Here is a 26553-nt window from a genome sequence, read left to right on the forward strand (position 1 = left end):
TGCTTTAAAATTTTATTTATTTTTTAGTTTTTATTTGGCTGTTGACTTTAGGTATATGAATTAATATAATCAATTTTAAAGTATTGTACTTAACTGTTACTATATCATCACTTAACACTACTATGTTTGAAAATGATGTTAATTGTTCTCAACATTTAAAGTGTGAAATGTTACTCATAAGCTATGTTTGTGCATTTTGTGTTTGTATGTGCATTTATAGTAAAATCAAGATTAAGTAGCAGAATGTTCTAGTAATTATGGCTGAGTATTTAAACAATTAATTTACAGTGGAATATGCATTCATATACTTTCTGCATCAGTAAATACTTTATCCTAAGGATTCAAGTTTTTTCTTCAATGACTGGAATTCTCACAGTGTATCAGCATTATCATGCTAAACTGCATTTTCATTTTAGATACTATACTGTAGGAGTCAAAAGGTGTAAAGGGGGTGGACAGAATGTGTGCTTGCATTGACTGTGAACCAGAGATAATTGCTCATAACCAGTTTGCATTCCTGTTGAGTACAGGAAGGATTAGGGCCTGAATGTTTTGGTTGTGGTTTTACTAAGTACATATGTTTATCCACTTTAGAAATGTACATGCTTTTGCAGTATTTGGGCAGGAATTTAAGTTATTTTTCTTGATTTTGTTTGGGATTATTTATATCACATCATAAGGTAGTCTAACATACTCGAATAGTTTTATTTAGTGTTTTAGAGACTACACAAAATTTATGCTACATGTTTTGGAGAGCTTTTTTAATGGAGAAGTTGTTTTCTCATTTCTTCAACTGTAATGATGACATTATATCCTTCTATTATATGTTAGTTACTATGCATGGTTATAAACGGATGGCATTTCTTTCGTCATCTGTTGCTGTTGTCTTCATCTTCCTAAGTTCAGCGTTAGTTGGCCTTCAGGATAGAAAGCCATTTCTCCAACTCTGTCCATTTCTGAAAACAGTTTAAAATTAAGAGATGGTAGTGGTTTCTCTTCATGTATGAAATTTGATAGTTATGAAATCATACCTAAGGAGAAAAGCTTCTTGATTTTTTTTTTGAAGTTCTCTTGATGAAGAACTTAGGTCCAAAACAGTTGTCAGCTCCCTGGTATTTATGAAAATGTTATTACCTTTGTTAGTAAGAAACTTCAAGTTAAACAGTGCTAACAGTGTTATCACAATCATGCAGTTTATCTATGGCAGAATATGTAAACAGAGAATACATTTGTTTTGTTATTACCACCTCATATCTACGCTGCCAGCACTAGTGGAATAACTAGTTTCAGCTGAATATTTCATGTGAAACCTTGGAAGTGTAGTAGTGATCCACTGCCAGTGGAACAAATGCTAGGTGAGAAGCCATCTTGCAATATGTATTCTTTCTGAGATAGATTTGTATTACTTCAATAATATATTCAACAAGAGTATTTTAATTTACTTTAGTGCTAAAGTTTGGCTAGTTGTTAATGTTCATTTAACTTTTCCCTCCTACTTGATATAAAAGTTCTTTTTCAATGACAAGTAAGACTACTTATATATTTGCTTTGGAGAGAAATACCAGTGATAGATAACCTGAGTATATTAAACGGAATGTGAACTAGAATTGTCAATATATATTGTACTTATTGGATTGGCTTTAAAAATATGTATATTAATTACTGTTCTTCATATTTACTTTGCCAGATGGTGTTGAGACTCTGGATTCTGGATGGCTGACGTGTCAGACTGAAATCAGATTACGTTTGCATTATTCTGAGAAACCTCCTGTCTCAATAACCAAGAAAAAATTAAAAAAATCTAGATTTAGGTATGACCATGTGTATTTGTTACTTAGCCTATTTATTTTCACTAATGGTGTAGATTTCTGATCCATCTGGTTATAGCCTTTATGTGTATAAACTAAGAAAATAAACACAGATAATGTCACATTTTCTAATAAATGCGGTGTCTTGTGAGAGTGAACTGCTTCCCTGCCTGAAGATTGCTACAGTTAAATGTACTTATGTTAGTCTTAATCTCCAAATTGGAAACAAGAAAATTTTGTTTTTACTTAGATAAGTGATTTCTAGGCTTACTATCTTTGTAGTTTCTACCATTTAAAATTTCTTAGTGTAGCAATAAATATTTTGTTTTAAAATTGACATAACGAAATGATTTTGAGCTAAATGAAGGGAGAATGGCATGAACAGAGAAAAATGATTGTTGGAAATATACTTCAGTGTCCTAAATTTTCCGGTGGCTTGAAAACGAGAAACTTTTCCGTTAAGAAGGTCACAGTTACCATAGCAGTTCCAGGTTAGTTTAATTTTAATCTTAATTTAAGAAGATTTAGGTGTCAAGCTTTGTATAAATAACAGAATAGTAAGTAACTTAATTTTTCTGTAATGTCACCATGTATATGTGGGGCTTTTTTGTGTTTTTTTTTTTGTGGTACACGGGCCTCTCACTGTTGTGACCTCTCCCGTTGTGGAGCACAGGCTCAGGACGCGCAGGCTCAGCAGCCATGGCTCACGGGCCCAGCCGCTCCGCGGCATGTGGGATCTTCCTGGACCGGGGCATGAACCCGTGTCCCCTGCATCGGCAGGCGGACTCTCAACCACTGTGCCACCAGGGAAGCCCTACCATGTTATATCTTTGAGTGAACTGATTTCTCAACGACAGAGGCAGCCCTATCATTTGAATTTTTATAACTTTGGGACTGAGAGTTCTAAGTCTTGATACGTTATGCAGCTTTTTCTGACAAAATGTCAGGGCTGGGTTGAAAGGGCCATTTTCAGTAACTGAAGTAATTAATAGTAATACTTACTATCTTCAGAATAAAATTGATAATGATGTTGCAGTTTGTAAATCCATAAATGTTTTACAATAACTGCTGAAAATATTATAGTACTTACCTATACCAGTAATAAAATACATAAGGGAAAGGGTGGGTAACACTTCACAGCCCTTTCCATTGGCTATTCTGTGAGTAAAGAGTGTTGGGTGTACCTTGCCTCTGTTCATTAGCTTTTCTAGGCCTCTGCTTTGCTTCTGAAAAACCTAGGTAATTGGACCACGTGGCTGATCTGCAAGATCCATTTGATCACAGAGATTCTCTAACCAGTTAGTCATAAATAACTGAATATTTTATTTACATGTTAAAAGAAGCAAATTGTGTTAACCGCTGTAAAGTGTTTTATTAGCATAAGACCTTGAAATAAAGGTAGCAGTAGAAGATAAAGCCTTGGTTGGTTGGGCTTATTAGGATTTATTTTTTCTTTGACTATAAGAAATTAATAGAGGGAATTCCCTGGCAGTCCAGTGGTTAGGACTCTGTGCTTCCACTGCAGGGAGAACAGGTTCGATCCTTGGTTGGGAAACTAAGATCCTGCATGCTGCGGTGTGGCCAAAAAAAAAAAAAAAAAATTAATAGATAATTAATGGGGTTCTGATTGCATTGTACATGCATCCTGAGTCCTGTACTGTTCTTGTTTATATAGTGATTGATTATATTATTGTATTGCTTAAGCTTAAACTGGAAGATTTTTATAACCATACTTAGTTGGGCTCTACAAATTAAGTGACTGATTCCTACTGAAATAATTGCATAGCTAGAAACCAATGTTGTTTTGACCATCTTTTTCCCCCAAAATTCATATTATCAATAGGTTAAGCCTTCAGTGGCTAGAAAATAAATTTATCTGCAGGTTTATCAGGACTTTTAAAAACTTAGCAACAGCATTTAAATTTTAAATAAAACACTAGACATGATGTTTTATCTCATTACCACCACATTTTCAACAACACAAGTTTCTCTTTCGCTTGATTCCACCAGAACTTGGAAAGCAGTGTTACTTATGATAGACTATAACATTTATATAGCTATTTGAGTAAAACCTTTAATGTTTAGTTCATTTAGAACTAAATTCTTTCATAGATCCCTTTAAACTTGATTTTTTGGGGGGGGCATAGATGCACATTGCTATTTGTAGGTTAGCCTTTTTTTGGGGGGGGGGCTATGGCACGCGGGATTCTAGTTGCCTGACCAGGGATCGAACCCCTGCCCACTGTTTTGGGAGCGTGGAATCTTAACCACTGGACCACCAGGGAAGTCCCTGGAATAGCCATTTTTAATCTTCCATTTCTTCCTTGCTTGTTCATTACTATCCACTTGTGGTCGCTTTTCATATGTCCTGGTAGAGAATGTTTGTTCCTTCAGGCTGACCAACAAAATCAGTTGTTCAGAACTGTTCCTAAAAGTTTGGAGAGAAGAGATGATCATTTTTGTTTGGATTATTAAAGTGGTGCTGCTTTTGGTTTTACAGTATGATTACGGAACCTTATTACTAATTGAATAACCTGTGTTCATATCCCCTCTGGAAGGTTTCAGAGTGTGTGCCTATGAGGCAAGTCTGCACGGTGGTTGAAGGCAGCAGCGTCATTCGGAGAGAGCAGGCCTCACTAATACAGTTCTGTTACTTGTATTATTAAGTGGATCTCATTTAAATCTAGAATGAAAAGTTTTCCTAGCGCAGCTGTATTCTGTACAATAACGTTGCTTCTACGTCACTGGTATTAAAGTTGTTTAATCTATGTACATTCCAGTTGGTGCAAGAAATATTCTAGAATTGAGTTGACTGTTTGGCATTACAAGTGCTGTGTGCAACTAATCGCTTCTCATTGGGAGTAAACTAGTCTTTGTGACCCAATAGCTTGGGTAACTTGTATTTTGTTTTCATTGCTGTGGAGTCTGTAAGAGTTTTAGACTTTTGGTTTATTTTTTTATTCATTTGTTTCATTAAAAAGGTACATACATATAAATATACATACATAAAAACCATGAATACATGCAAATATATATATTTAATACAATAGTTTTCTTTAATGATGTACTGTTCACAAAGTACGTGGACTCACTGTGGTGAGAAGAAAGAGGAAATTTAAAAATTTACAACTACGAACTCTAACAGTCTTTTAATGCACACTAACAGAATATGGTTCAAATTTGTACTTGTTTTATATATATATTTGTGAAACTTCTCATAAGAAATTGAGATAGCCAATTATAAATGGATAATAGTAAATGCCCTTTTAGATTCATTTTAAAAAACCTAAAGAATTAATAAAAACAGCCTTAGGCATAATGAGCATTTATCTCATTTTAATACTTTGCAGAAATGTGTGGAGATAAAAAAATCACTATTTTATAAAGTATAACTAATGCCTTAACCTGTAGTATGTGTAGTCTGCGTAATATTTTTATTTGAGGGTTTAGCATATACAAGGAGCATTTTTAAATTTAATGTTTTGGTAACATTTATATGGATTTTCCTTCTTTTTCACTTTTTGCATTTCATTATTTTTTCCTTTTATGTAGGGTAAAGTTGACACTAGAGGGTCTGGAGGAAGATGACGATGATAGGGTATCTCCCACTGTTCTTCACAAAATGTCCAATAGTCTGGAGATATCCTTAATAAGCGACAATGAGTTCAAGTGCAGGCATTCACAGCCGGAGTGTGGGTATGGCTTACAGCCTGATCGTTGGACAGAGTATAGTATACAGACAATGGAACCAGATAACCTGGAACTAATATTTGATTTTTTTGAGGTGAGTATATTTCACTGAGAGGGGTGAGAGACAACGCAGACAAGAGCTTATTTTTACATATGCTTTGATTTTTATCATAGGTTAATTTGTATAAATGCATGATTCATACAACTTTTTAGATGTTACTCCTCTATACATGTTAGCAGATTTTAAAAACACAAGAGTTGACAGATTCAGGTACTATTAAAATTATAATTGAGAACTTCAGAATTGATGTTTTCAATAATTTTTCTTTGTCTTTAATTTTTGTCAATTTGATTACTATGTGTCTCGGCATGTTTCTCCTTGGGTTTATCCTGCCTGGGACTCTCTGTGCTTCCTGGACTTGGATGGCTATTTACTCTCCCATGTTAGGGAAGTTTTACACTGTAATCTCTTCAGATATTTTCTCGGGTCCTTTCTTTCTCTTACCTTTCTGGGACCCCTATAATGTGAATGGTGGTGCATTTAATGTTGTCCCAGAGGACTCCTGGGCTGTCTTCATTTCTTTTCATTCTTTTTTCTTTATTTTATTCCGTGGCAGTGAATTCCACCATTCTGTCTTCCAGGTCACTTATCCGTTCTTCTGCCTCAGTTATTCTGCTATTGATTCCTTCTAGTGTATTTTTCATTTCAGTTATTGTATTGTTCATCTCTGTTTGTTTGTTCTTTAATCTTCTAGGTGTTTGCTCTTTAATTCTTCTAGGTCTTTATTAAACATTTCTTGCATCCTCTCGATCTTTGCCTCCATTCTTTTTCTGAGGTCCTGGATCATCTTCACTATCATTATTTTGAATTCTTTTTCTGGAAGGTTGCCTTTCTCCACTTCATTTAGTTGTTTTTCTGGGGTTTTATCTTGTTCCTTCATCTGGTACGTAGTCCTCTGCCTTTTCATTTTGTCTATCTTTCTGTGAATGGGGTTTCATTCCACAGGCTGCAGAATTCAGAATTGATGTTTTAAATCAAGACCAGATGTCTTGATGTCTGTGTCTATTCTAAATATAAATGAATTGTATCCAGAGGAGCTTCCAAGGATAGAGAGAAGTGCAGACTGTGTAACTTTTGGTGGCAAACTGATGTAACTAGCATGATTGAGTCCTTTATGACTGAAGTCTGTGGTTTATTGAAGCATTTTATAAGAATTCATTGTAACAGTGGACCCATTTTTGCAACTTTACTTGATAGTATAAATATGTAAGAAAAAATAGTTGCTATGAAAATTGTGCCAGGTTATTCAGAGTCTGTGCTGCCAACTTTCCAGAGCTGCTTGTGCCACTTTACACTAGAGCTCTCTGCTTATGGGCTGTTCAGCTGCTCCTCACGAATAACACTGGGTCCTCCCCTAAGGTCCTGGCTCTTTGGTGTTTCCACTCTCATTTCCACTAGATTAGAGTTTAGCTTTTTGAGAGTAGGGAATATTCCTTGCCCAACAGTAGCACCTAGCCACTGTTTCTTAAAAAAGCAAAATTCAGGATGGATTAGAATCCAGTAAGTAACACTTATAATAAAGTTATAACCTTATAATTAGATCTTGCCTAATTAATAAGATCTGGGAGACTTTTATTCTAAAAATATGAGGTTTTGGTTGAACATTTCCTTGTTCTTTTAGTACCTACCTCTTAATAATCTCTCGAGCAGCCTAACTTCCCTTTCATTTGGTTAGCAGTTTTGGAAATACAAATTTATTCATAGACTAGGTGGATGAAATATGCTGTATAATCTCAAAGTTGAGTATTTGGTGTCCTATCCCTCTGTGTCATCTGTGTAGATGCATTTTTAAAGAATAAAATATACATTAAAAGTCACTACAGGTATATCTTAGTCTTGGAATGTAAAAGTACTTAGAAACTTTCAGTCTGAGCTTTATATTCGCCTAATACATGTTAGAGTATCAGAAGTGCAAATCAACAGTTTTGATCAATAAAGTAACACATAAAATCTTAAATATACTATATACTAAATATCTTTATATACTAAAAGAAAATGTGTTACTCATTACAACAAAGCTATCTAAAGTACCTGAATATAAATTTGGTTGTGTTTCATACTGATCTTCCTCCATAGATTCTGAGTTGATTTTAAAGGATGTCTTTTGATCTTTAAATGGAAAATATTGAAGTATAAGAATTTGGGTTATTCTTAACCTCATTTTTCAGGAAGATCTCAGTGAACACATAGTTCAGGGCGACACTCTTCCTGGACATGTGGGTACAGCGTGCCTCTTATCATCCACCATTGCAGAGAGTGGGAAGAGTGCTGGAATCCTTACTCTTCCCATCATGAGCAGAAATTCCAGAAAAACAATAGGCAAAGTGAGAGGTAAGCCTGGAGAAGCAGGGTGACCCTTTACAAATAAGCAGATTAAGTTAGGATTTCAATTAGTTTCAAATTGAGCTTTTGAGAATGGTAAAGAATTAATAAATTGTTTTAGAATATTAACAAATACAGTAACAATAAAGACATATCTAATTTTCTGGAAGCTTTAATTTGAATGCGTTTTGACTTGATTTCTTTCTATTTGATCGATTGATAAAGCTGTTTTGAGTGGTTTTTAAGTGTAATTGAGCTCATCATAGCCTTTTTAATTGTCTTTATTTCCCTTCCCCCTTTTTTCATATGAAAGTTGACTATATAATTATTAAGCCGTTACCAGGATACAATTGTGACATGAAATCTTCATTTTCCAAGTATTGGAAGCCAAGAATACCATTGGATGTTGGACATCGAGGTGCAGGAAATTCTACAACAACTGCTCAGTAGGTTGAATATTTGAGTAGTACTAGCATTTGGTAGCTCATGCTTGATAAGGTTAAATAGGTTTGACCAACTAAAAGGTCAAACGATCCTTTTAATTATTACCCTGGGATTTAAATGTAATTTGGTAATTGGGGTTTCCAGTTCAAATTAATTAGAGACTAACTCTCTTGTAAGATTCTGGTCAGTCTTTTTAGTATTCTGCTGAATTGATGAGAGAGACATTAAAACTAGAAAGCCAGGAGGGGAGAGCTTGATGCAGTCAGCCTGATGATATCAGTGTGTCTGTGTTGTGGTCCTGACTTTCAGCATGTTGTTCTCTCAGGGTCTTAGTTTCCTCACCAGTTCTCAGTACAGTTTCCGTTCTTTCACCCTGTTGGTGTGTCTGCCTTTTTCCACCCTTCCCTGGTCTGCCAGTATCAAGTCACCTGAGGCTTCAATGCAGGGAGCAAGTTTCTCCACTACTTCATGCCCATTGCAAAGGATTGTTTTCCTTAACTGGTCACCTCACTTGGGGAGGTATGGGGTGGTATAGGATATATCTGTATTCAGATTGTAAATACCTAAAATTGTTAGAGCTTGATTTATGGAATGAATGCACACACCAACTAAGTCATGGTCACAGTCTTATTTTGGGGATGGCAAAGTTAGCCTCAAAATAGAGAATAAGTACTATGTCCATTGTTTAAAATGTAGTTGACTTCTTTACTAAATTTTTTTTTTCTATAGTAATGATAACTATATTTCTATATATTTCTTTTCTTGCAGGCTTGCTAAAGTTCAGGAAAATACTATTGCTTCTTTAAGAAATGCTGCTAGTCATGTAAGTGAATCTCTCTTTCTTTAAACAACTTTGGACTGATGGTCCAAAGGTAGAAAAGTAGAGAAATGTAGGCCTGGAGAGCTTCCTTCAGTCTGCATTAATAGGTTAAAAGGGAGAATATTTATGCTTTTTCTGAATATATTTCTAAGTGAAGGTAAAGTATTTCTAGGCATTTTTATTTAGATTCATGGTGAAGATTGAAGTTAATGGAATCCTAAGCATCCTCTTAAAAAAATTAATTAATTAATTTGAAGTATAGTTGATGTATATTATATAAATTACAGCTATACAATATAGTAATTCACAAGTTTTAAAGATTATTCTCCATTTATAGTTATTATAAAATATTTGCTGTATTCCCCATGTTGTACAATATATCCTTGTAGCTTATTTTAAACCTCATTGTTTGTACCACTTAACCCCCTACCCCTTTATTGCCCCTCCTTCCACCTTCCCTCTCCCCACTGGTAACCACTAATTTGTTCTCTATATCTGTGAGTCTGTTTCTTTTTTGTTATATTCACTCGTTGTTATGTTCTTTAGATTCCACCTAAGTGATGTCATACAGTATTTGTCTTTCTCTGACTTATTTCACTTAGCATAATACCCTCCAAGTCCATCCATGTTATTACAAATGGCAAAATGTCACCCTTTTTCTGTGGTTGAGCAGTATTCCATTGTGTGTGTGTGTGTATGTGTACACACACACACACACACACACACACACACACACACACACACACACACACACACACACACACACACCCCTTCTTTATCCATTCACTTAGGTTGCTCCCATATCTTGGCAGTTGTAACTAATGTGCTGTGAACATTGGAGTGCATATGCCTTTTCGAATTAGTGTTTTTGTTTTCTTTGTATACTCTGGAGTGGAATTGCCGGATCATATAGTAGTTCTGTTTTTAATTTTTTGAAAAACCTCCATACTGTTTGCCACAGTGGCTACACCAGTTTACATTCCCATCAACAGTGTAGGAGGGCTCCCTTTTCTTTACATCCTTTCCAACATTTGTATTTGTGTTCTTTTTGATGATAGCCATTCTGACAGTTGTGAGGTGATAACTCATTGTAGTTTTGATTTGCATTTCCCTAATGATTAGTGATGCTGAGCATCTTTTTTTAAAAAAAAATATTTATGTATTTATTTGGTTGCACCAGGTCTTAGTTGCAGTAGGCAGGCTCCTTAGTTGTGGCATGCATATGGGATCTAGTTCTCTGACCAGGGATCGAACCTGGGCCCCCATCATTGGGAGCACGGAGTCTTATCCACTGCGTCACCAGGGAAGTCCCTGAGCATCTTTTCATGTGCCTGTTGGCCATCTGCATTTCCTCTTTGGAAAAATGTCAGTTCATTTCTTCTGCCAGTTTTTTACTTGGGTGGTTTGTTTTTTTGATGTTGAGTTGCATAAGCTTTTTATATATGTTGGATATTAACTCCTTATGAGTCATAATCACGTGCAAATATTTTCTCCCATTCAGTAGGTTGTCTTTTCGTTTCATTGATGGTTTGCTTTGCTGTGCAAAAGCTTTTAAGTTTAATTCTGTCCCATTTGTTTGTTTTTTAAGCATCCTTTTTTTTTGAGATAACATTTTAAGTGTTTGAGGCATGAAAAACATTCCGCATTAAGCACTGCATTTCATCAATTGAATTACTATGCTTATTTAGATACTCACTTTGGAAATAGTGTTTACAGAAGAATTTGATAGTGATTTTTTTTTTTTTGTGGTATGCGGGCCTCTCACTGTTGCGGCCTTTCCCGTTGCGGAGCACAGGCTCCGGACACGCAGGCTCAGCGGCCATGGCTCATGGGCCCAGCCGCTCTGCGGCATGTGGGATCTTCCTGGACTGGGGCACAAACGCGTGTCCCCTGCATCAGCAGGCGGACCCTCAACCACTGCACCACCAGGAAAGCCCTGATAGTGATTTTATGTAACACTTTTTGAAGTCTGTCAGTTTGCATCCTGTATACCAACTTGATTATGTTGAATTTCTTAACTCCTTTTATGTAATTATTCAGAGATAGTCCTTTTTTCTTTTTTCAGCTTTTAGTTTTTTCAGCACCTGAAACTTGACATTTTTAATCAAGAACCTGCATTATTTCCCCCCACATTCCACTGTACCTCAAGTTAAGCCTCATGTTCTCAAGTTAAACTAAGGGAAAAATGGAGGAACATCTCATTTTATTTTGTTTTTTTTTCCCAGTGTCCTCCACATGCCTTAAACTTAGCCTTTTTTAAAATAGTTCACCAAATAAATTTGATTTGTCATATGTTTAACTTTATCACTTATATGAGCAAACATCTATTCTAAGACATACTTTTTTCATATTTTAATATCTCTAAAATTGGGATAGTTTTACAGCTGTTTTAGCTTGTCATGGTTTGATTGGCATTGTTTTTTCTCCCTCTTAGTGGTATATAAAATAATGATGCATTTTATATTTCATGACATATTAGATTGATTATCATAATTATTTTGATATTTAAAAATGTTAATAGTGGATAGTTCTGTTTTTGTATTGAAAGAATATTAAATCTGTGAGTATGTTGTGCTGTAGGTCATTATTTGGAACGAGTTTTAGTTCACTGTAGCTAAGTAATCTAAGCGTGGTTTTATTAGCTGTCAACACATGAAGATCCCTGATAAAGAATTTTTAGGGTCTGTGCTTTTTTGTTTTGTTTGCGGTATGTGGACCTCTCACTGTTGTGGCCTCTCCCGTTGTGGAGCACAGGCTCCGGACGTGCAGGCCCAGCGGCCATGGCTCACGGGCCTAGCCGCTCCGTGGCATGTGGGATCTTCCCAGACCGGGGCACGAACCCGTGTCCCCTGCATCGGCAGGCGGACTCTCAACCACTGCACCACCAGGGAAGCCCTAGGGTCTCTGCTTTTTGAGAGAGGATTTCATTAAGCCCTTTTCTTCTGTCGAAACCCTTTGTACTTTTATGGCTCTTATGTTAGTTATGAAAATCTGGTTTGATTTTAATGTTAAAGACATCTTTGAAGAGATTTTGGTTATTATTGGCTTATTTCTTAAAGCTTGCTCACACATGAATTTTTTCTTTTTTTTAAAATTTTTGGCTGCACTGCACGGCATGCGGGGTTAGTTCCCTGACCAGGGATCGAACCTGCACCCCTGCAATGGAAGCGTGGAGTCTTAACTACTGGATTGCCAGGGAAGTCCCTTACACATGAATTTTGAGATCAAGTTTTACCTCTTAGTAAATTTATCTTTCTAAAGGATGGTGATCATGTAAAATTAAACTTTTAAACTGGAAAGCTATAATTTCTTTTAATCATTGTAACTATTTAGGGGACATAGGGTTTGTTCTCTTTGGTAAAAATGATTTGTGTCATTGTCTTGTTGACAATAGAAGGAGCTAAGCTTATTTCCTGCTTCAGAAGTCATTGAGGAAGTAGGCTCCTTTTGTTCTAGTCTCTGATCCATACGTACTGAAAAGTTGAGCATCTTCCTTGACCTAAAGCTAGGGTAAGGGATGGAAACGTGTCCATCCATTCTTATACAGCACTTGTCTGGGCCATAGACACATTACAGAATCCTCAAACCTTGTATTCTTTGATCCCAGCTGGCTTTCTTTTAGTGAATGCACAAATTTGTATGTCAGTTTATGTTCTCAGCCTTTATTTGGATTAATTCATATGTCATGATGGATCTGACTTAAGTCTAATTTGTGTCCACCTTTCTTCTGTTTAGGCTTCTATTAGGAAATTTGGCATATGCATCATTCTTGTTGCCCATTTCTGCTTTCTCTTTCTTTTCAGCAGAAGTTATAGTTTCCTCTTTAATCTGATTATTGAGGTTTTATTAAGAAAGGTTGTAAAGTGTACTGCTCAAGTGCACCAAGGAGCAGAGCTAAGAGACTGAAGCTTATTCTTGTTCCCACCTCACCGTTGAGGTTCCCCTGTCCATCTGAGGTGTGTAGGGGCAATGAGGTACGAGGTAGCCATGCTCCAGGCGCCATTTCTGCTAATAGCAATAGCAGAGGTGACACTGGTGGAGGCTGTCCACTGCCACAGAAGGGCCCCAGGGTGTGTTCGAGTAGGATCAGAACCCATTTTTTTGCCAGGAAAAAATTGGTGTGCTATTGCAAAAAAGAAATTATAATTGTTTTAAAAGAAGAAATTACCTTTTAGAAAAGCTTGAAGTATAGCATTAAATGATTCATGAAGAAGTTTTGTGTGTACAAGTCTATAATTTTATGGTGAACAATAAATTTCTCATGTTCTTATAGTTTTAGATGTATCGTGGGCCAGATAATATTTTTCAAATACTTGTTTCTTCTATTTCTGTCAGGGTGCAGCCTTTGTAGAATTTGATGTACATCTTTCAAAAGATTTTGTGCCTGTAGTGTATCATGATCTGACCTGTTGTTTGACTATGAAAAAGGTATGTAGAAATTCCTTTATTTTAAACTCTTACAGTTAGACAGTAGGTTTTAAAACTAGGAAGTTTTGTATACACATACTATGCCATTTTATATAAGGGACATGAGCATCTGTAGATTTTGGTATCTGTGAAGAGTCCTGGAACCAATCCCCTGCAGATACTGATGGATGACTATATATTTAATTATTTATTTAATAGAGTTGGTTAGTTCATTTTCTTAGGGAATTACTGCCAGTTCTTTCCTCTCTCAAGCTCCTTCCTACAACATCAAGAGAGAGGGAGGAGTCAGGAATTAATTTTCTAGAGTATTTTCTCTGTATGGCTGAATTTTCTTTTTTTAATGCTATTTAACAAAAAGGATATTACACGTGGTTTCTGTATCATTCTGCCACTGTCCCTCTGTTGAGGCAGGAAAGGAAGCTATCAGAGTGTTTGTTTTCAGGCTCCTTTCTCTTTTTGCTTCAAGCTTTTTCTCAAGTTAATAAGCTTATATGATTTGACTAGTGGTAAGAGCCACAGTGAAAAATAAAATTGGAGAAGTGCTTCGGAGCCAGATAGTGGAGAGCCTCAGGGGTTTAGACTTAGGAGCTAGGGACTTCTTTTGAAAGACTTTTGAACCAAGTAGGGAAATGTTTTAGAAGTAAACTTTCAGATGAATATTTTGATACCTGATGTAAGGACAACTTAAGAGGACAGAGACTAGAGACAAGGGGAGTGGAAATGTGGGCCAAACCTTAAGACAAGCCAGAACTGGAGTAGAGACAGTGAGAATGGAAAAGAGGGCATGATAGAGGAGAAAGTCCAGAAGGAGATTTAAAAAGCATATAATTTCTTTAAAATTATAATTACTGTTGTACGGAAATAATTGTAATAATTATATAGCATCTGGACTTCAGTATACAAGTTAACCAAGTGATTTCTCAGGGACTTAAACTAGGAGGGTCCTTTAAAAACCCTTTTCTTTGGCATTTTCTTTAAAACTGTGTTGGGTATCATTTTCCGTTGTGTTGATCTAAAGTTAAGACTGGGAAAACTTGACAGCTGCGTGTGGAAGAATGAATTAGAACATTCTCTAACACCATATATAAGAATAAACTGAAATTGGATTAAAGACCTAAATGTAAGACCAGATACTATAAAACTCTTAGAGGAAAACATAGGCAGAATGTTTGACATAAATTGCAGCAATATTTTTTTGGATCTGTATCCTAGACTAATGGAAATAAAAACAAAAATAAACAAACGGGACCTAATTAAACTTTAAAGCTCTTGCACAGCAAAGGAAACCATAAACAAAACAAAAAGACAACCTACTGACTAGGAGAAAATATTTGCAAATGATGCTACTGACAAGGGATTAATTTCCAAAATATACAAAGAGCTCATACAGCTTAATATCAAAAAAAAAAACATCCCGATCAAAAAGTGGGCAGAACTAAATAGACATTTCTCCAAAGAAGACATACAGATGGCCAACAGGCACATGAAAAGATGCTCAGTATCTCTAATTGTTAGAGAAATGCAAATCAAAACTGCAATGAGGTTATCACCTCACACCAATCAGAATGGCCATCATCAAAAAGTCTAAAAATAATAAATGCTGGAGAGGGTATGGAGAAAAGGGAACCTTCCTACACTGTTGGTGGGAAGTAAATTGGTGCAGCCAGTATGGAGGTTCCTCAAAAAACTAAAAAATTAAGTTACTATATGATCCTGCAATCCCAATCCTGGGATGTCTGGAGAAAACTATAGTTCGAAAAAATACATGCACACCAGTGTTCATTGCAGCACTCTTCACAATAGCCAAGACATGGCTAAATGTCCATTGACAGATGAATGGATACAGATGAATGTGTAAAGATATGCACACATACAATGGAATACTACTCAGCCATAAAAAGAATAAAATAATGCCATTTATAGTGACATGAATGGACCTAGAGATTATCATACTAATTGAAGTAAGTTAGAAAAATAAAGACAAATACCATATGATATCACTTACATGTATAATCTAAAATATGACACAAATGAACTTATTTACAAAACAAAAACAGACTTAGAAAACAAAGTTATGGTTACCAAAGGGGAAAAGGGGTGGCTGAGGTATAAATCAAGAGTTTGGAATTAGCAGATACAAACTACTATATATAAAATAGATAAACAAGGTCCTATTGTACAGCATAGGGAACAATATTCAATATCTTATAACCTGTAATGGAAAAGAATCTGAAAAAGAATAGATACATAATTACTTATATATGTATACACACATATATAAAAGGATAACAATCACTTTTCTGTACACCTGAAAGTAACACAATATTGTAACTTAAGTATACTTCAAGATAAATAAAGTTTGATTTGCTAACATGTATCAGACACTGCATTGGTGTAGTATGCAAGGCACCTATGACAAGGCACCTAGCTCTGCCTGCTAGTGGATTCTAAACAGTCGTATCAGTTTGGATTATTATCATTTATAGAAAAGGACCCTTCCCTTTCTGTGAAAGGGTATTAGAAGGAAGGAAGGTGATGCACCTATTTGTTTGTTTAAATTTATTTATTTATTTGTTTAAATTTATTTATTTTTGGGGGGCCACGCTGCGTGGCTTGTGGGATCTTAGTTCCCTGACCAGGGATTCAGCCTGGGCCTTTGGCAGTGGAGAGCACTGAGTCCTAACCACTGGACCTCCCGGGAATTTCCGAGGTGCACCTATTTAGATGACAGAAGTAGAATTACTTAATAGAATTGGGGCAGGTTTTTTTTGCTGTGGGGAAATGTTAATGCAAAGCGAAATGAGAAGGAATGGAGTGGTGAAGGAACTCACTAACCAAGATTGAGATTAATGACTCTAGCTGTAATTTCTAAAAATCCATGAGGGCTAATTGAAGAGTATAACTGATCCCCAGTTTTCACCAGAATTCGTCCTGCTCTTAAGTTGAACCTGGTTCAGTTAATTGCAGAATGAAAGCAATAAATTATATATATTTTTAGTATTAATTTTTAAGTTGGTATTTTCCTTAAAAAACCAATTTATGTTCATTTATAAAATTATAAGTAGTTCAGAAGATTATGAAATGAAAAGTAAATCTTCCTTTACTTTTTTTCCTTGGTGGTACTCCTTTCTCTTAATAGTTTCTTGCGTGTCCTTCCAGAAGAAATTTATACGTATATAGCCTCATACTATATATACATGAATGAATATAAATGTAACGGATTTTAATATATTTGTTGGATTGATGATTTATTGGTGGTACATTAACTCATTTTCTTAAGATAGAAGTGCCTAAACAGTGTGACATTTGATATGATATTAAAATCTAATAAAACAGATTTGCTCCTTGGGAAAGCATTTATAATAGATTAGGGTTCCTATTAAATATTACTACTTACAGCTAACCAGACGATTTTTTCATGACAGTTGATTTCTGTGGCTGTTTTTAACCAAACTTCAGTTTAAAAGGTTTAGAAACTTACTGATAGAAACTAATCCTTAGATCCTGCATGCCTGTTGATTTCCTAGTCCTGTAGCATGGATATGTGTCAAATAAAATGTATACAGCATGACAGGAAATAGGGGAAATGACTGACTTGTGGCTTGGTTCTCAGTGTGTCTTTAGTGCTACAGCTTCTTCCCAGCTGTTTTCTTCCAGGCACTCCCACCTACATTAAAAACAAAAGCCAGAATTTAAGCTGGGAGGTGGTGTTCGGTAGCAAGGGCTCCCCTGCATGGGCTCACTGAGGCCACCAAGCTGTTATTCTCATCAGTAAATTGAGATATTAGGCCAGTTTAGAGTAAACATTCAGTAATAACGTGGGGCCCAATTTTCTCTTTTAGAAATTTGATGCTGATCCAGTTGAATTATTTGAAATTCCAGTAAAAGAATTAACCTTTGACCAACTCCAGTTGTTAAAGGTAGTAATAATAATGTAAAACGTAAATTATCTTTTAGTTTTAGGACTATTTGTACTTGTTTGTATATAGTAATGTTCTCTTTGTGCATGGGGATGACTAGATACATACAGCATGTACTGAGTCTGTGCTTTGGTTTTCTGTTCTGTTAGGAAGAATGGGTTCGTGCTCATCCATCTGTCTTCTTTAACAGTTTCTATGGACCCCATCTTTTTTTTTTGCTTTTTTGAAGGAGATGGGCTATAAGTCTTTATAGGCCATAGGGGCTAGCCATAATCTTAGGTTGTCTCTGGTCTGCTTTAGCTCTTTTTTATTTTATACTTAGCCTTCTATGCTATTGTTGATTTTTATAGCTATGCTACTATCTAAAATCCTCCTGTATTTTACTATGTAATTTTACATGATCCCTCTTCTTATTCTCATTAGATACCTAAATTATTGGTTGATTGAGTATAAACAGTTTCCTAACCTAATAATTTTTATATTCTCCCCTACTTGGGTATTTGATCATGGTCTTATGCATATGTATGTAAATATAAAATATGTACAGTGGTAAGTGCTTATTCTTATTAAACTGATGATTCTACATTTTATAATTTCTCCTAACTTGCTAGCTTTTCAAGTTATAGTTCTATTAACCATATCTTCATAAACTAAGGCCTTTTTTTCTGATTACATTTTGTGTGTGTGTGTGTGTGTGTGTGTTTTCTAGCTCACTCATGTGACTGCACTAAAATCTAAAGAACTGAAAGGTATGTACCAATGTGAAAACACTGTTTTCATTTCATAATTAGCATCATGAATTTCCTTATCCATTTTAACTTACTCTTGGTGACTTTAATATAATACTGGGTTATATAAATGTAATTTTATAGACATGAAGGCTTTATATGTATTAATTGCCAAATGCATACATGTCATGTATAGTAAGCATGATTTTTCACTTTTATGAATTTTCTTAGCTTGATGATCAAAAATTCTTTATAATTTTGTACCTATCCATTCTTTTTTATTTAATTAATTAATTTGGGTCTTAGTTGCAGCTGGTGGGCTCCTTAGTTGCAGCTCGCCGGCCTCTTAGTTGTGGCATGTGGGCTCCTAAGTTGTGGCAGGTGGGCTCCTTAGTTGTGGTACACAGGCTCCTTAGTGTGGCATGCGAACTCTTAGTTGCAGCATGCATGTGGGATCTAGTTCCCTGACCAGGGATCGAACCCGGGCCCCCTGCATTGGGAGCACGGAGTCTTAGCCACTGTGTCACCAGGGAGGTCCCTCTTTCCACACATTCTTAAGCATTACAAAGTACAGAATGTATCAAGTATAGAATCTGGCTCCAGAGCCAGGAATTTGAAACCAGCTCTAGCATTTACCAACTGTGACCTCGGTTACTTTATTTAACCACTCTGTGCCTGTTTCCTCAAAGCTTGTCCTACCCACAAAATCCCTTTGTAATTCCACTTTACTTTCTACTTCCACAGAATTTAGTAGTCTGTGACATTCATTTTAGCCTTGGTGTGTCCTTTCTTTAACCCTTTATTTTTCTGTATGTCCTTTCTCTTCCTCCAGGATGTAAACCTCTCAAGGGTGGGGGAAATGTTTTTATATTCCCTGAAACATTTACAGTACTCTGGTTATAGTAGGTACTCATTAGATGTTAATCTGCATTTAGGATAACAGGATAGTTGGAATGCCTTTATGAAGAAATTAGTGAGGTGCCAAAGACTCCAAAGATTATTCTCAGAGCGTAAATATGACTTTACAAGCTTGTAAATAGTTCATAACTATTAGTAGTAAAATCAATTTTACCTTTAATTTATTTGACTGGAAAATTTTACATGATTTAGTTTTTGAATTTGTAATGCACTAGGGTTGGTTATTTTTGTTGTAATTTTTGTTTTGCTTTTTGTTTGTTCCTGGGTGATTTTTCTTTTTAATCTTGATATAAAAATTTTTCTCTTTTGGAAAAAAATTCTTGTGCGCCTTGAGACATAATCAATTTTGGATTAAATGGTAATGCTACCTATAGATTCTCTTAATTTCGAACTTGATATCTCAAGTAGAAGTATTAGCAAGATTACACAGCCCTTAATTTCACTGAGAAATAACAAATCACTGCTTGTGACTCCTTTCTTAAAATTATATTACAGTTTTTATAAGAAAATAATCACTGTTGAGGTCATAAACTGTGATGTTCCTACTAAATGTTGTAAACCAGTCTTCATAAAGGATGCTTATTTTGAAAATGGGGGTTTTAATGGTTAAAATTAATAAATACAGGAGCCTTCAAAAATACTATATATGAAAGGATCTCATAACTACATCTTTTTTTTTTTTGCCTTCAGAATTTAGGAAAAGGTCTTAGTGATAAAATGGCATTTATCTACTGAGTTTTTGTAATTTAAATTTTCAGAATCTGTGGTTGAGGAGGAAAATTCCTTTTCTGAAAATCAGCCATTTCCTTCTCTTAAGATGGTAAGTTCCTTAGGAAAACTAGGGCAGGCTATCATTATTCTGTTATATCTGAATAATTTATTATGGTCTTTTAAATGGGCACTAAAAAGGCTGTGTAAAAGACAACATTAATGTAAACATGTTTGATGCTTTTTAGAGAAGATACATTCTTGTGAAGTTTGCCTATGGTGCCTTTTTTTTGTTTTGAGAAACTTATTTGCTCAAATGAATAAAATTCCTACCTCATTGGGTTAATTTGGTAAGAATAGGAAATTCACATATTTCTGTATATAAACAGGAAGGAAAGGGCTCAGAAAAGGGGTTGGGGAGTGTGACGATGGGAGAGACATTTTTACAATATGTAAGGCTGGTCCTTAGCTTTTAGAGAGAAATTCCCCAACCAAAGAAAATAAGTACCCTGGTTACTTAAAATGAAATACAGATTTCAAGTATTCACTCTGAAAATGTGTAACAAAAACTGGCATGAACATTTAAAAACTAGACCCAATTCATAGAGGAATTCCTTTGACAGCGTCAGGCAAGCCTGCGCGAATACCAGATACCTTCTTTGGCCATGCTGAGTCTCATTTTCTTGCTGGCTCCATTTCCTAATTTTTTCTCTTCTCCACTGTCTTTTTCTGGTGATGTGTCAGGTACAATAGACTTCTTAGGCAAAAATAGGTAATTTCAGTTTATCATGATTATTCACCCTCCAAAAAGGATGCTACAAGAGAGCCCCTAAAATAGACATTGTGTTAGTGAATTTAGAGCATGATTTGTATAAATTTTCAGATATTTATGAAGCCCAGCTAAGTCATTCCTTCTAGTCCAAAATTCTGAAATAGTTTGGTTCTTAGAAATTCCATGATTTCTAGACTTGTGATTTCATAGAACAGAAAAACAGGCTTTAAAAAAATTGTTTATCAAAGGTTTGACAACTTTCATTTAGCCAAATAAACACACATTTATTCATTCACTTTGCCATCACTATAATTTAATCAGAAGGTTTGAATCCAAAGAAAGGCCAAACGCAATCTTAGTATAAAGGGGAATCCTGCAAATTTGATGTATACCAACCTCAACACTAATATACACTATTGTCCTTATTTTTCTGATTTTGCATTAGTCCAGTAAAATTGTGGAAGGTATGTTAACTAAAAAAGGCTAAACGTATCGGAGAAATTCGGAGAAAGTCAAAAAGCCCCATAGGAGATTGAGTACAACCTGTTTTAGGTACTGTACTTTTCATGCAGCAGGGGCTAGATCCCAGGTCACCAGAGTCCCAGGCTGTGTTCTTACTCTGTTAGCATTCTTTTATTTGCTATTATAAAATTAAATACCATATATATTATACATGTTAAGGATTTCTACACTTTGAAATACTGACTAAACCAGCTGATTGTAAGTTAATAACCAAGCTTCATTTTTTTTTTTGCGGTACGCGGGCCTCTCACTGTTGTGGCCTCTCCCGTTGTGGAGCACAGGCTCCGGACGCGCAGGCTCAGCGGCCATGGTTCACGGGCCCAGCCGCTCCGCGGCATGTGGGATCTTCCCAGACCGGGGCACGAACCGAACCCTTGTCCCCTGCATCGGCAGGCGGACTCTCAACCACTGCGCCACCAGGGAAGCCCCAAGCTTCATATTTTAGATTGGATTTTCTAGTTATGCTGCCCAAGTGGTGTTATTGCAAAGTGTGTAGATAATTTAGTTTTTATTTTTTAATAAATTTATTTTATTTATTTTTGGCTGCATTGGGTCTTCGTTGCTGTGCGTGGGCTTTCTCTAGTTCCGGCGAGCGGGGGCTACTCTTCATTGCAATGCGCGGGCTTCTCATTGCAGTGGCTTCTCTTGTTGCAGACCACAGGCTCTAGGCGTGTGGGCCTCAGTTGTGGCTCACGGGCTCTAAAACGCAGGCTCAGTAGTTGTGGCGCATAGGCTTAGTTGCTCCGTGGCATGTGAGATCTTCCCAGACCAGGACTTGAACCCGTGTCCCCAGCATTGGCAGGCAGATTCTTAACCACTGTGCCACCAGGGAAGTCCAAAATTTCTAGATAATTTAGATATATTGACACTATATTATTTGTTAATTTATATAGATATAGACTTATTTATTTATGAGCCTCTTTAATTTGGAGTTAACATCTTTCCAGGAGGTTATCACTGTGGTGTTAAGCATCACCACCTTCACAGCAAGCTAGAAATCATGGTTTTTCATATAACCATATCTTAGTAAAGTAGACTGACATACCTGAATGCAATTCAGAAAACATGACAAATGTCTTTTTAAATTCATGAGGCTGCCTATCTTATTACTGCTCACTTTAGCTGTTCAGTAGTGATGGTGAAAAGGATTTTAGGTCAGGATCATCTTTGCGGTTAGTAGTGATCGATTATCACAGATATTGCTAAAGACTACTGCCTTTGCTATTTAATTTCTTTTGACTTTCTTATTCAACTTAATCATCAACCAGGTTGTCAGTTTGAGTATAAGAAAAGATAGTGGTTTTTGCTGAAGGCACAAAACACTTTATCCTTACTAGTGATATGTTTTCTTATAGTTTGCTTTTTGTAATTAATCCATTTTTCTTTTTTCCTTCTTATTCTACCATTCATCTCACCAAAAATGAAACAAAATTTACCAACAAACACAACTCTAGGTTTTAGAGTCTTTGCCAGAAGATGTAGGGTTTAACATAGAAATAAAATGGATCTGCCAACAAAGGGTAAGTCATTTTCCATGTGGCACATTCTTCGTTCCTCCCTCCCCCGTTTCTTTAAATGCATTCATTCCTGTCTCTTTGTTTTAATGGAATAAATGAAACTGAAATTGTGGCTTCTTCCAGCAAGCACAGTGCTTGTTGGAACTTTGAAGTAAAGTATATCTTACACTTACACTAATATTTAAGTTCTTAAAAGTAGTGATGAATGTATTATAGTAGAAATTCTAATTTACATGTGTCTCATGTGCACATTAATATGGATGGTTTCTGGGCACACTTATAAAGTGAACAGTGAGAACTGTGGCCAGTCAGAACTTTATAACTCTGATTAGTTTTTTGGTTTTTTTTTTTTAACCCCCGTCTCAATATATACCTTAAATAAGTGCCTAAGCAGTTTTCTGTTAAGTGGCAGTAGCTAGTAATAATTAATCAGGAAAAGAAATTTCTGCAGACATGTTTTAAATCACTCTGAAATTTAGTCATTCTTTTGTTCAATAATTATTGAAAAGCTGCTATGTGCCAGGCATTTTCTGAGTTCTGTGCTTACGTAGTGAAGAAAACAGAATAAAGCCTTGCCTTCCTGAAACTTAACAGTCTTTTAGTCGAGGAAAACAACTTGGATGTATCAGATGGGGATATGTGTAAATGGATAAGGCTGCATGGTAAGAGGGCTGATTGGGGTGGGGGGACATTGGAAGTAGTTAATCCAGGCATCATGATTGGGCAGTCCTGGTATTTGTTCTGGTCAGAATAATCTATAACTGCCCTTAAAGCATGTCTTCTATGTAGCTATTTATGATAAGCCGGTCCTGGCTAACATATAACATGCAAGTGCACAACCATGCTTTTTCTAGTAGGTGATTTTTAGTTTTCAGAACTTTTAGAATTATTATAATGACTAATACTTAAAATTTTTAATATTTGAATATCAATAGGGCTCTTGGTATCTTAGCTATAATTAGAAAATTATTTTTATTATTTATTGAGGGCACTTGATATGCCTAAGACTCAAAGAATGAGATTTTTAACTGGTAATTCTTAATTACCAGGGTTTTTGGGGTAGTGAGTTAGCAAACGAAGTGGAGTCTTTTTGTCCACTTATAGTTTATGAAGATTGCATAAAAATATTTTAAAGTCATGGTAGATTTCAAATTTCCAGAGTTTTAGTTTTTATTTTGTTAACCTTATTAAAGCAAAAGTCTTTTGATGTTATAATTGCTTTGTATATAAGTGTCTCTATACCTGATTATGGTAATAATTCACACAGGCCTTTGCTTTCTCATCTGTAAAATAACAGTTGGACTAAATGTTCTCGAGAATTTTTCCTAGCACTGTGATTCTAAGGTATTTAATGACTTTTGTTTTCCTATTCTTCTATATAGGATGGCATATGGGATGGTAACTTATCAACATATTTTGACATGAATCTGTTTTTGGATATAATTTTAAAAACTGTCTTAGAAAATTCTGGGAAGAGGAGAATAGTATTTTCTTCATTTGATGCAGATATTTGCACAATGTGAGTAATTCAGTTTTTTTCTCCTATATGCTTAGACTGTAGCTAGGACTAAGGGCACAGAGATTGTAGTTGGAGGTGGGGAAGTTCCCAGACTTCACCCTTGATTTGTCTTCTCAGTCCCATTGTATATATTCTCTACTGGGATGGCCTCCACACCCGCTGGGTTATAGCACCTCATGCCTTGTGTTTCATTTTACAGATGTATAATATCCTCCTTACCAAATTGTAAGCCCTCAAGGGATTTCTTTTTGCCCATTTCTGAGAATATTTTAACTCTTGTATAGAATAATTTAAATTTTTCTTTTTTTGACTAAAAGGCAATACACATTAATGGTGGTTATATCTCAGTAATGAGTATGCTTTTAAAATTTTGTTTCTTTATATTTCTAGTATTTTCTAAAATTTCAAAACAATATGTTATGGTTATCTCCCCAATGAAAAGTATTTTTTAAACTGTCTTTTTCAGGGTTCGGCAAAAGCAGAACAAATATCCCATATTATTTTTGACTCAGGGGAAATCTGATATTTACCCTGAACTCATGGACCTCAGATCTCGGACAACCCCCATTGCAATGAGCTTTGCACAGTTTGAAAATCTACTGGTAAGCTGTGGTTGAATATTTTAATATTTGTTTTTTAAAAATGTTTTAGAGCACTAGTAAATAAAGTTATATATTAATTTAACATCTACTTGGTTAGTTTTGACCTATGTATAATGAGCAGGTAGCTCTACTTAAAATGAGGATATTAAATCTCAGACTGAAAAGCAGTTAAATGATCACCACCAACAAAGATTTTCTTGCAGACCTAGGTTAAGTAAGTTTTGTAGTTTAGTTTTCTGAGTGGGTTTTATGAATCATCTAAAACGGTTAGATTGTAAACTTGTTTGATCGCATAAATTGGAAGAAAAAATTCTAACGTTTTCTTTCCCTGTCCATTCTGCTTTGCAGCAGGTTCTTATTAGTTATGTATTTTATACATATAATAAGTTTCTCTTTCATGAGTAACTTATCTTTCTTCTTTTAGGGGATAAATGCACATACTGAAGACCTTCTCAGAAACCCATCCTATATTCAAGAGGCAAAAGCTAAGGGACTGGTCATATTCTGCTGGGGTGATGATACCAATGATCCTGAAAACAGAAAGAAATTAAAGGAATTTGGAGTTAATGGTCTAATTTATGATAGGTATTTGCTTTTCATGAAAAATTTTAATGGATTGTTAGAAAAAAAGTAGAAATATCTTAACATTTGTCAGTGGAATTTTTCAAATTTTGAAGTTATACCACAGTCACTTGGGAAGCTTGTTTAAAAATTCAGATGACTGGGCCCTAACCCAGATGTATTGAGTCATCTTGCGGGTGAAGGTGGCCGCCCTAGACCTCTTCTCTATCTACACCAACTTTCTTGGTGATCTCATCCAGTTCTGTGCCTTTTCCTACTTTTGTATATCCCCAACTCAAGCCTTTCCCCTGACCTCTAAACTTTTATATCCATCTATCAACGCCTATTCTTCCTATAGACTTCCTGATTTCAGTATAAATGACAACTTTCTTTCCAGTTTCTGAGGCCAGATCCCTGGAGTCTTTCATGATTGTGTTCTTTATCTCATACCCAAATCCAATCAGACAAAATCAGAATCATGTTGATTCTGTCTTCGAAATATATCCTGAATCCTTTACTGTTGTCACTCTCCACTAAGCCACATCGTTTCTCAGGTGGATTATGAAAGTAACCTGCTTACTGGGACTGCGTCCACTCATACACCCTGCTGTCCATTATGGGGGCGGGCAGGACTGAAAACTGAAGTCAGATCATGTTACTGCTTAACCTTCCCCCCCTATTCTGTGTCTCCTAGTGTAAAATCCCACATCCTTACAAGGCCCTACGTGAGATGATCCCCGCCCCCCCCCAATTGGCCTCCTGCTGTTTCTCTTCTGATAAAGATGTCAGGAAAGACTAAAATGTCACCTTCTTAGTAGGGCCTTCCCCGAATATCCTAATTCAAATCAAAACCTCTACTCACAGTGCACTTCCTGACTTTTCTCCATACATTTACCACCACGTGATATATCCATATACATACTATATTTTACTTATTTTCTCCCCAACCTCCTTTCCCATCCCACCCCCAACACACCCCCACAAACAGAAGCTCCATGAGGGCAAGACTTTGCCTGTTTTGTGCACTGCTGTATCACCAGAGGTTAGATGTAGAAGCTCAAATATTTGTTGAACTAATCTTTTCTTTTTAAATAAACTCCCTGGGTGTTTAGGATGTAAGTCTGAGATCTCAGAGAGATGAAAAGGTTGCTCAGCGTAAAGAAATTTTGGGTTAGAGGGAATGTCATTTGTCCTGCTGAGGGGATTAATGGGC

The 26553-nt window shown here is 35.8% G+C and overlaps 1 protein-coding gene across 3 annotated transcripts in view; it reads left to right on the forward strand.

The window, feature by feature from the left end:
- Positions 1-26553, forward strand: part of GPCPD1 (glycerophosphocholine phosphodiesterase 1) — a 62929-nt gene that overhangs the window by 21729 nt on the left and 14647 nt on the right. For all 3 annotated transcript variants that reach the window (XM_082670893.1, XM_082670894.1, XM_082670895.1), the window contains 13 exons: positions 1688-1811; positions 5361-5592; positions 7728-7890; positions 8195-8327; positions 9094-9148; positions 13481-13573; positions 17416-17493; positions 18203-18242; positions 19898-19959; positions 22596-22661; positions 24041-24177; positions 24644-24779; positions 25204-25364. In XM_082670893.1, coding sequence (XP_082527019.1) covers positions 1688-1811; positions 5361-5592; positions 7728-7890; positions 8195-8327; positions 9094-9148; positions 13481-13573; positions 17416-17493; positions 18203-18242; positions 19898-19959; positions 22596-22661; positions 24041-24177; positions 24644-24779; positions 25204-25364 — 1480 coding nt within the window. The remainder of the gene's footprint in view (positions 1-1687; positions 1812-5360; positions 5593-7727; positions 7891-8194; positions 8328-9093; positions 9149-13480; positions 13574-17415; positions 17494-18202; positions 18243-19897; positions 19960-22595; positions 22662-24040; positions 24178-24643; positions 24780-25203; positions 25365-26553) is intronic.

The sequence above is a fragment of the Grampus griseus genome (genome assembly GCF_964374135.1).
Source record: "Grampus griseus genome assembly, chromosome: 14".
In the NCBI taxonomy this organism is placed as follows: domain Eukaryota; kingdom Metazoa; phylum Chordata; class Mammalia; order Artiodactyla; family Delphinidae; genus Grampus; species Grampus griseus.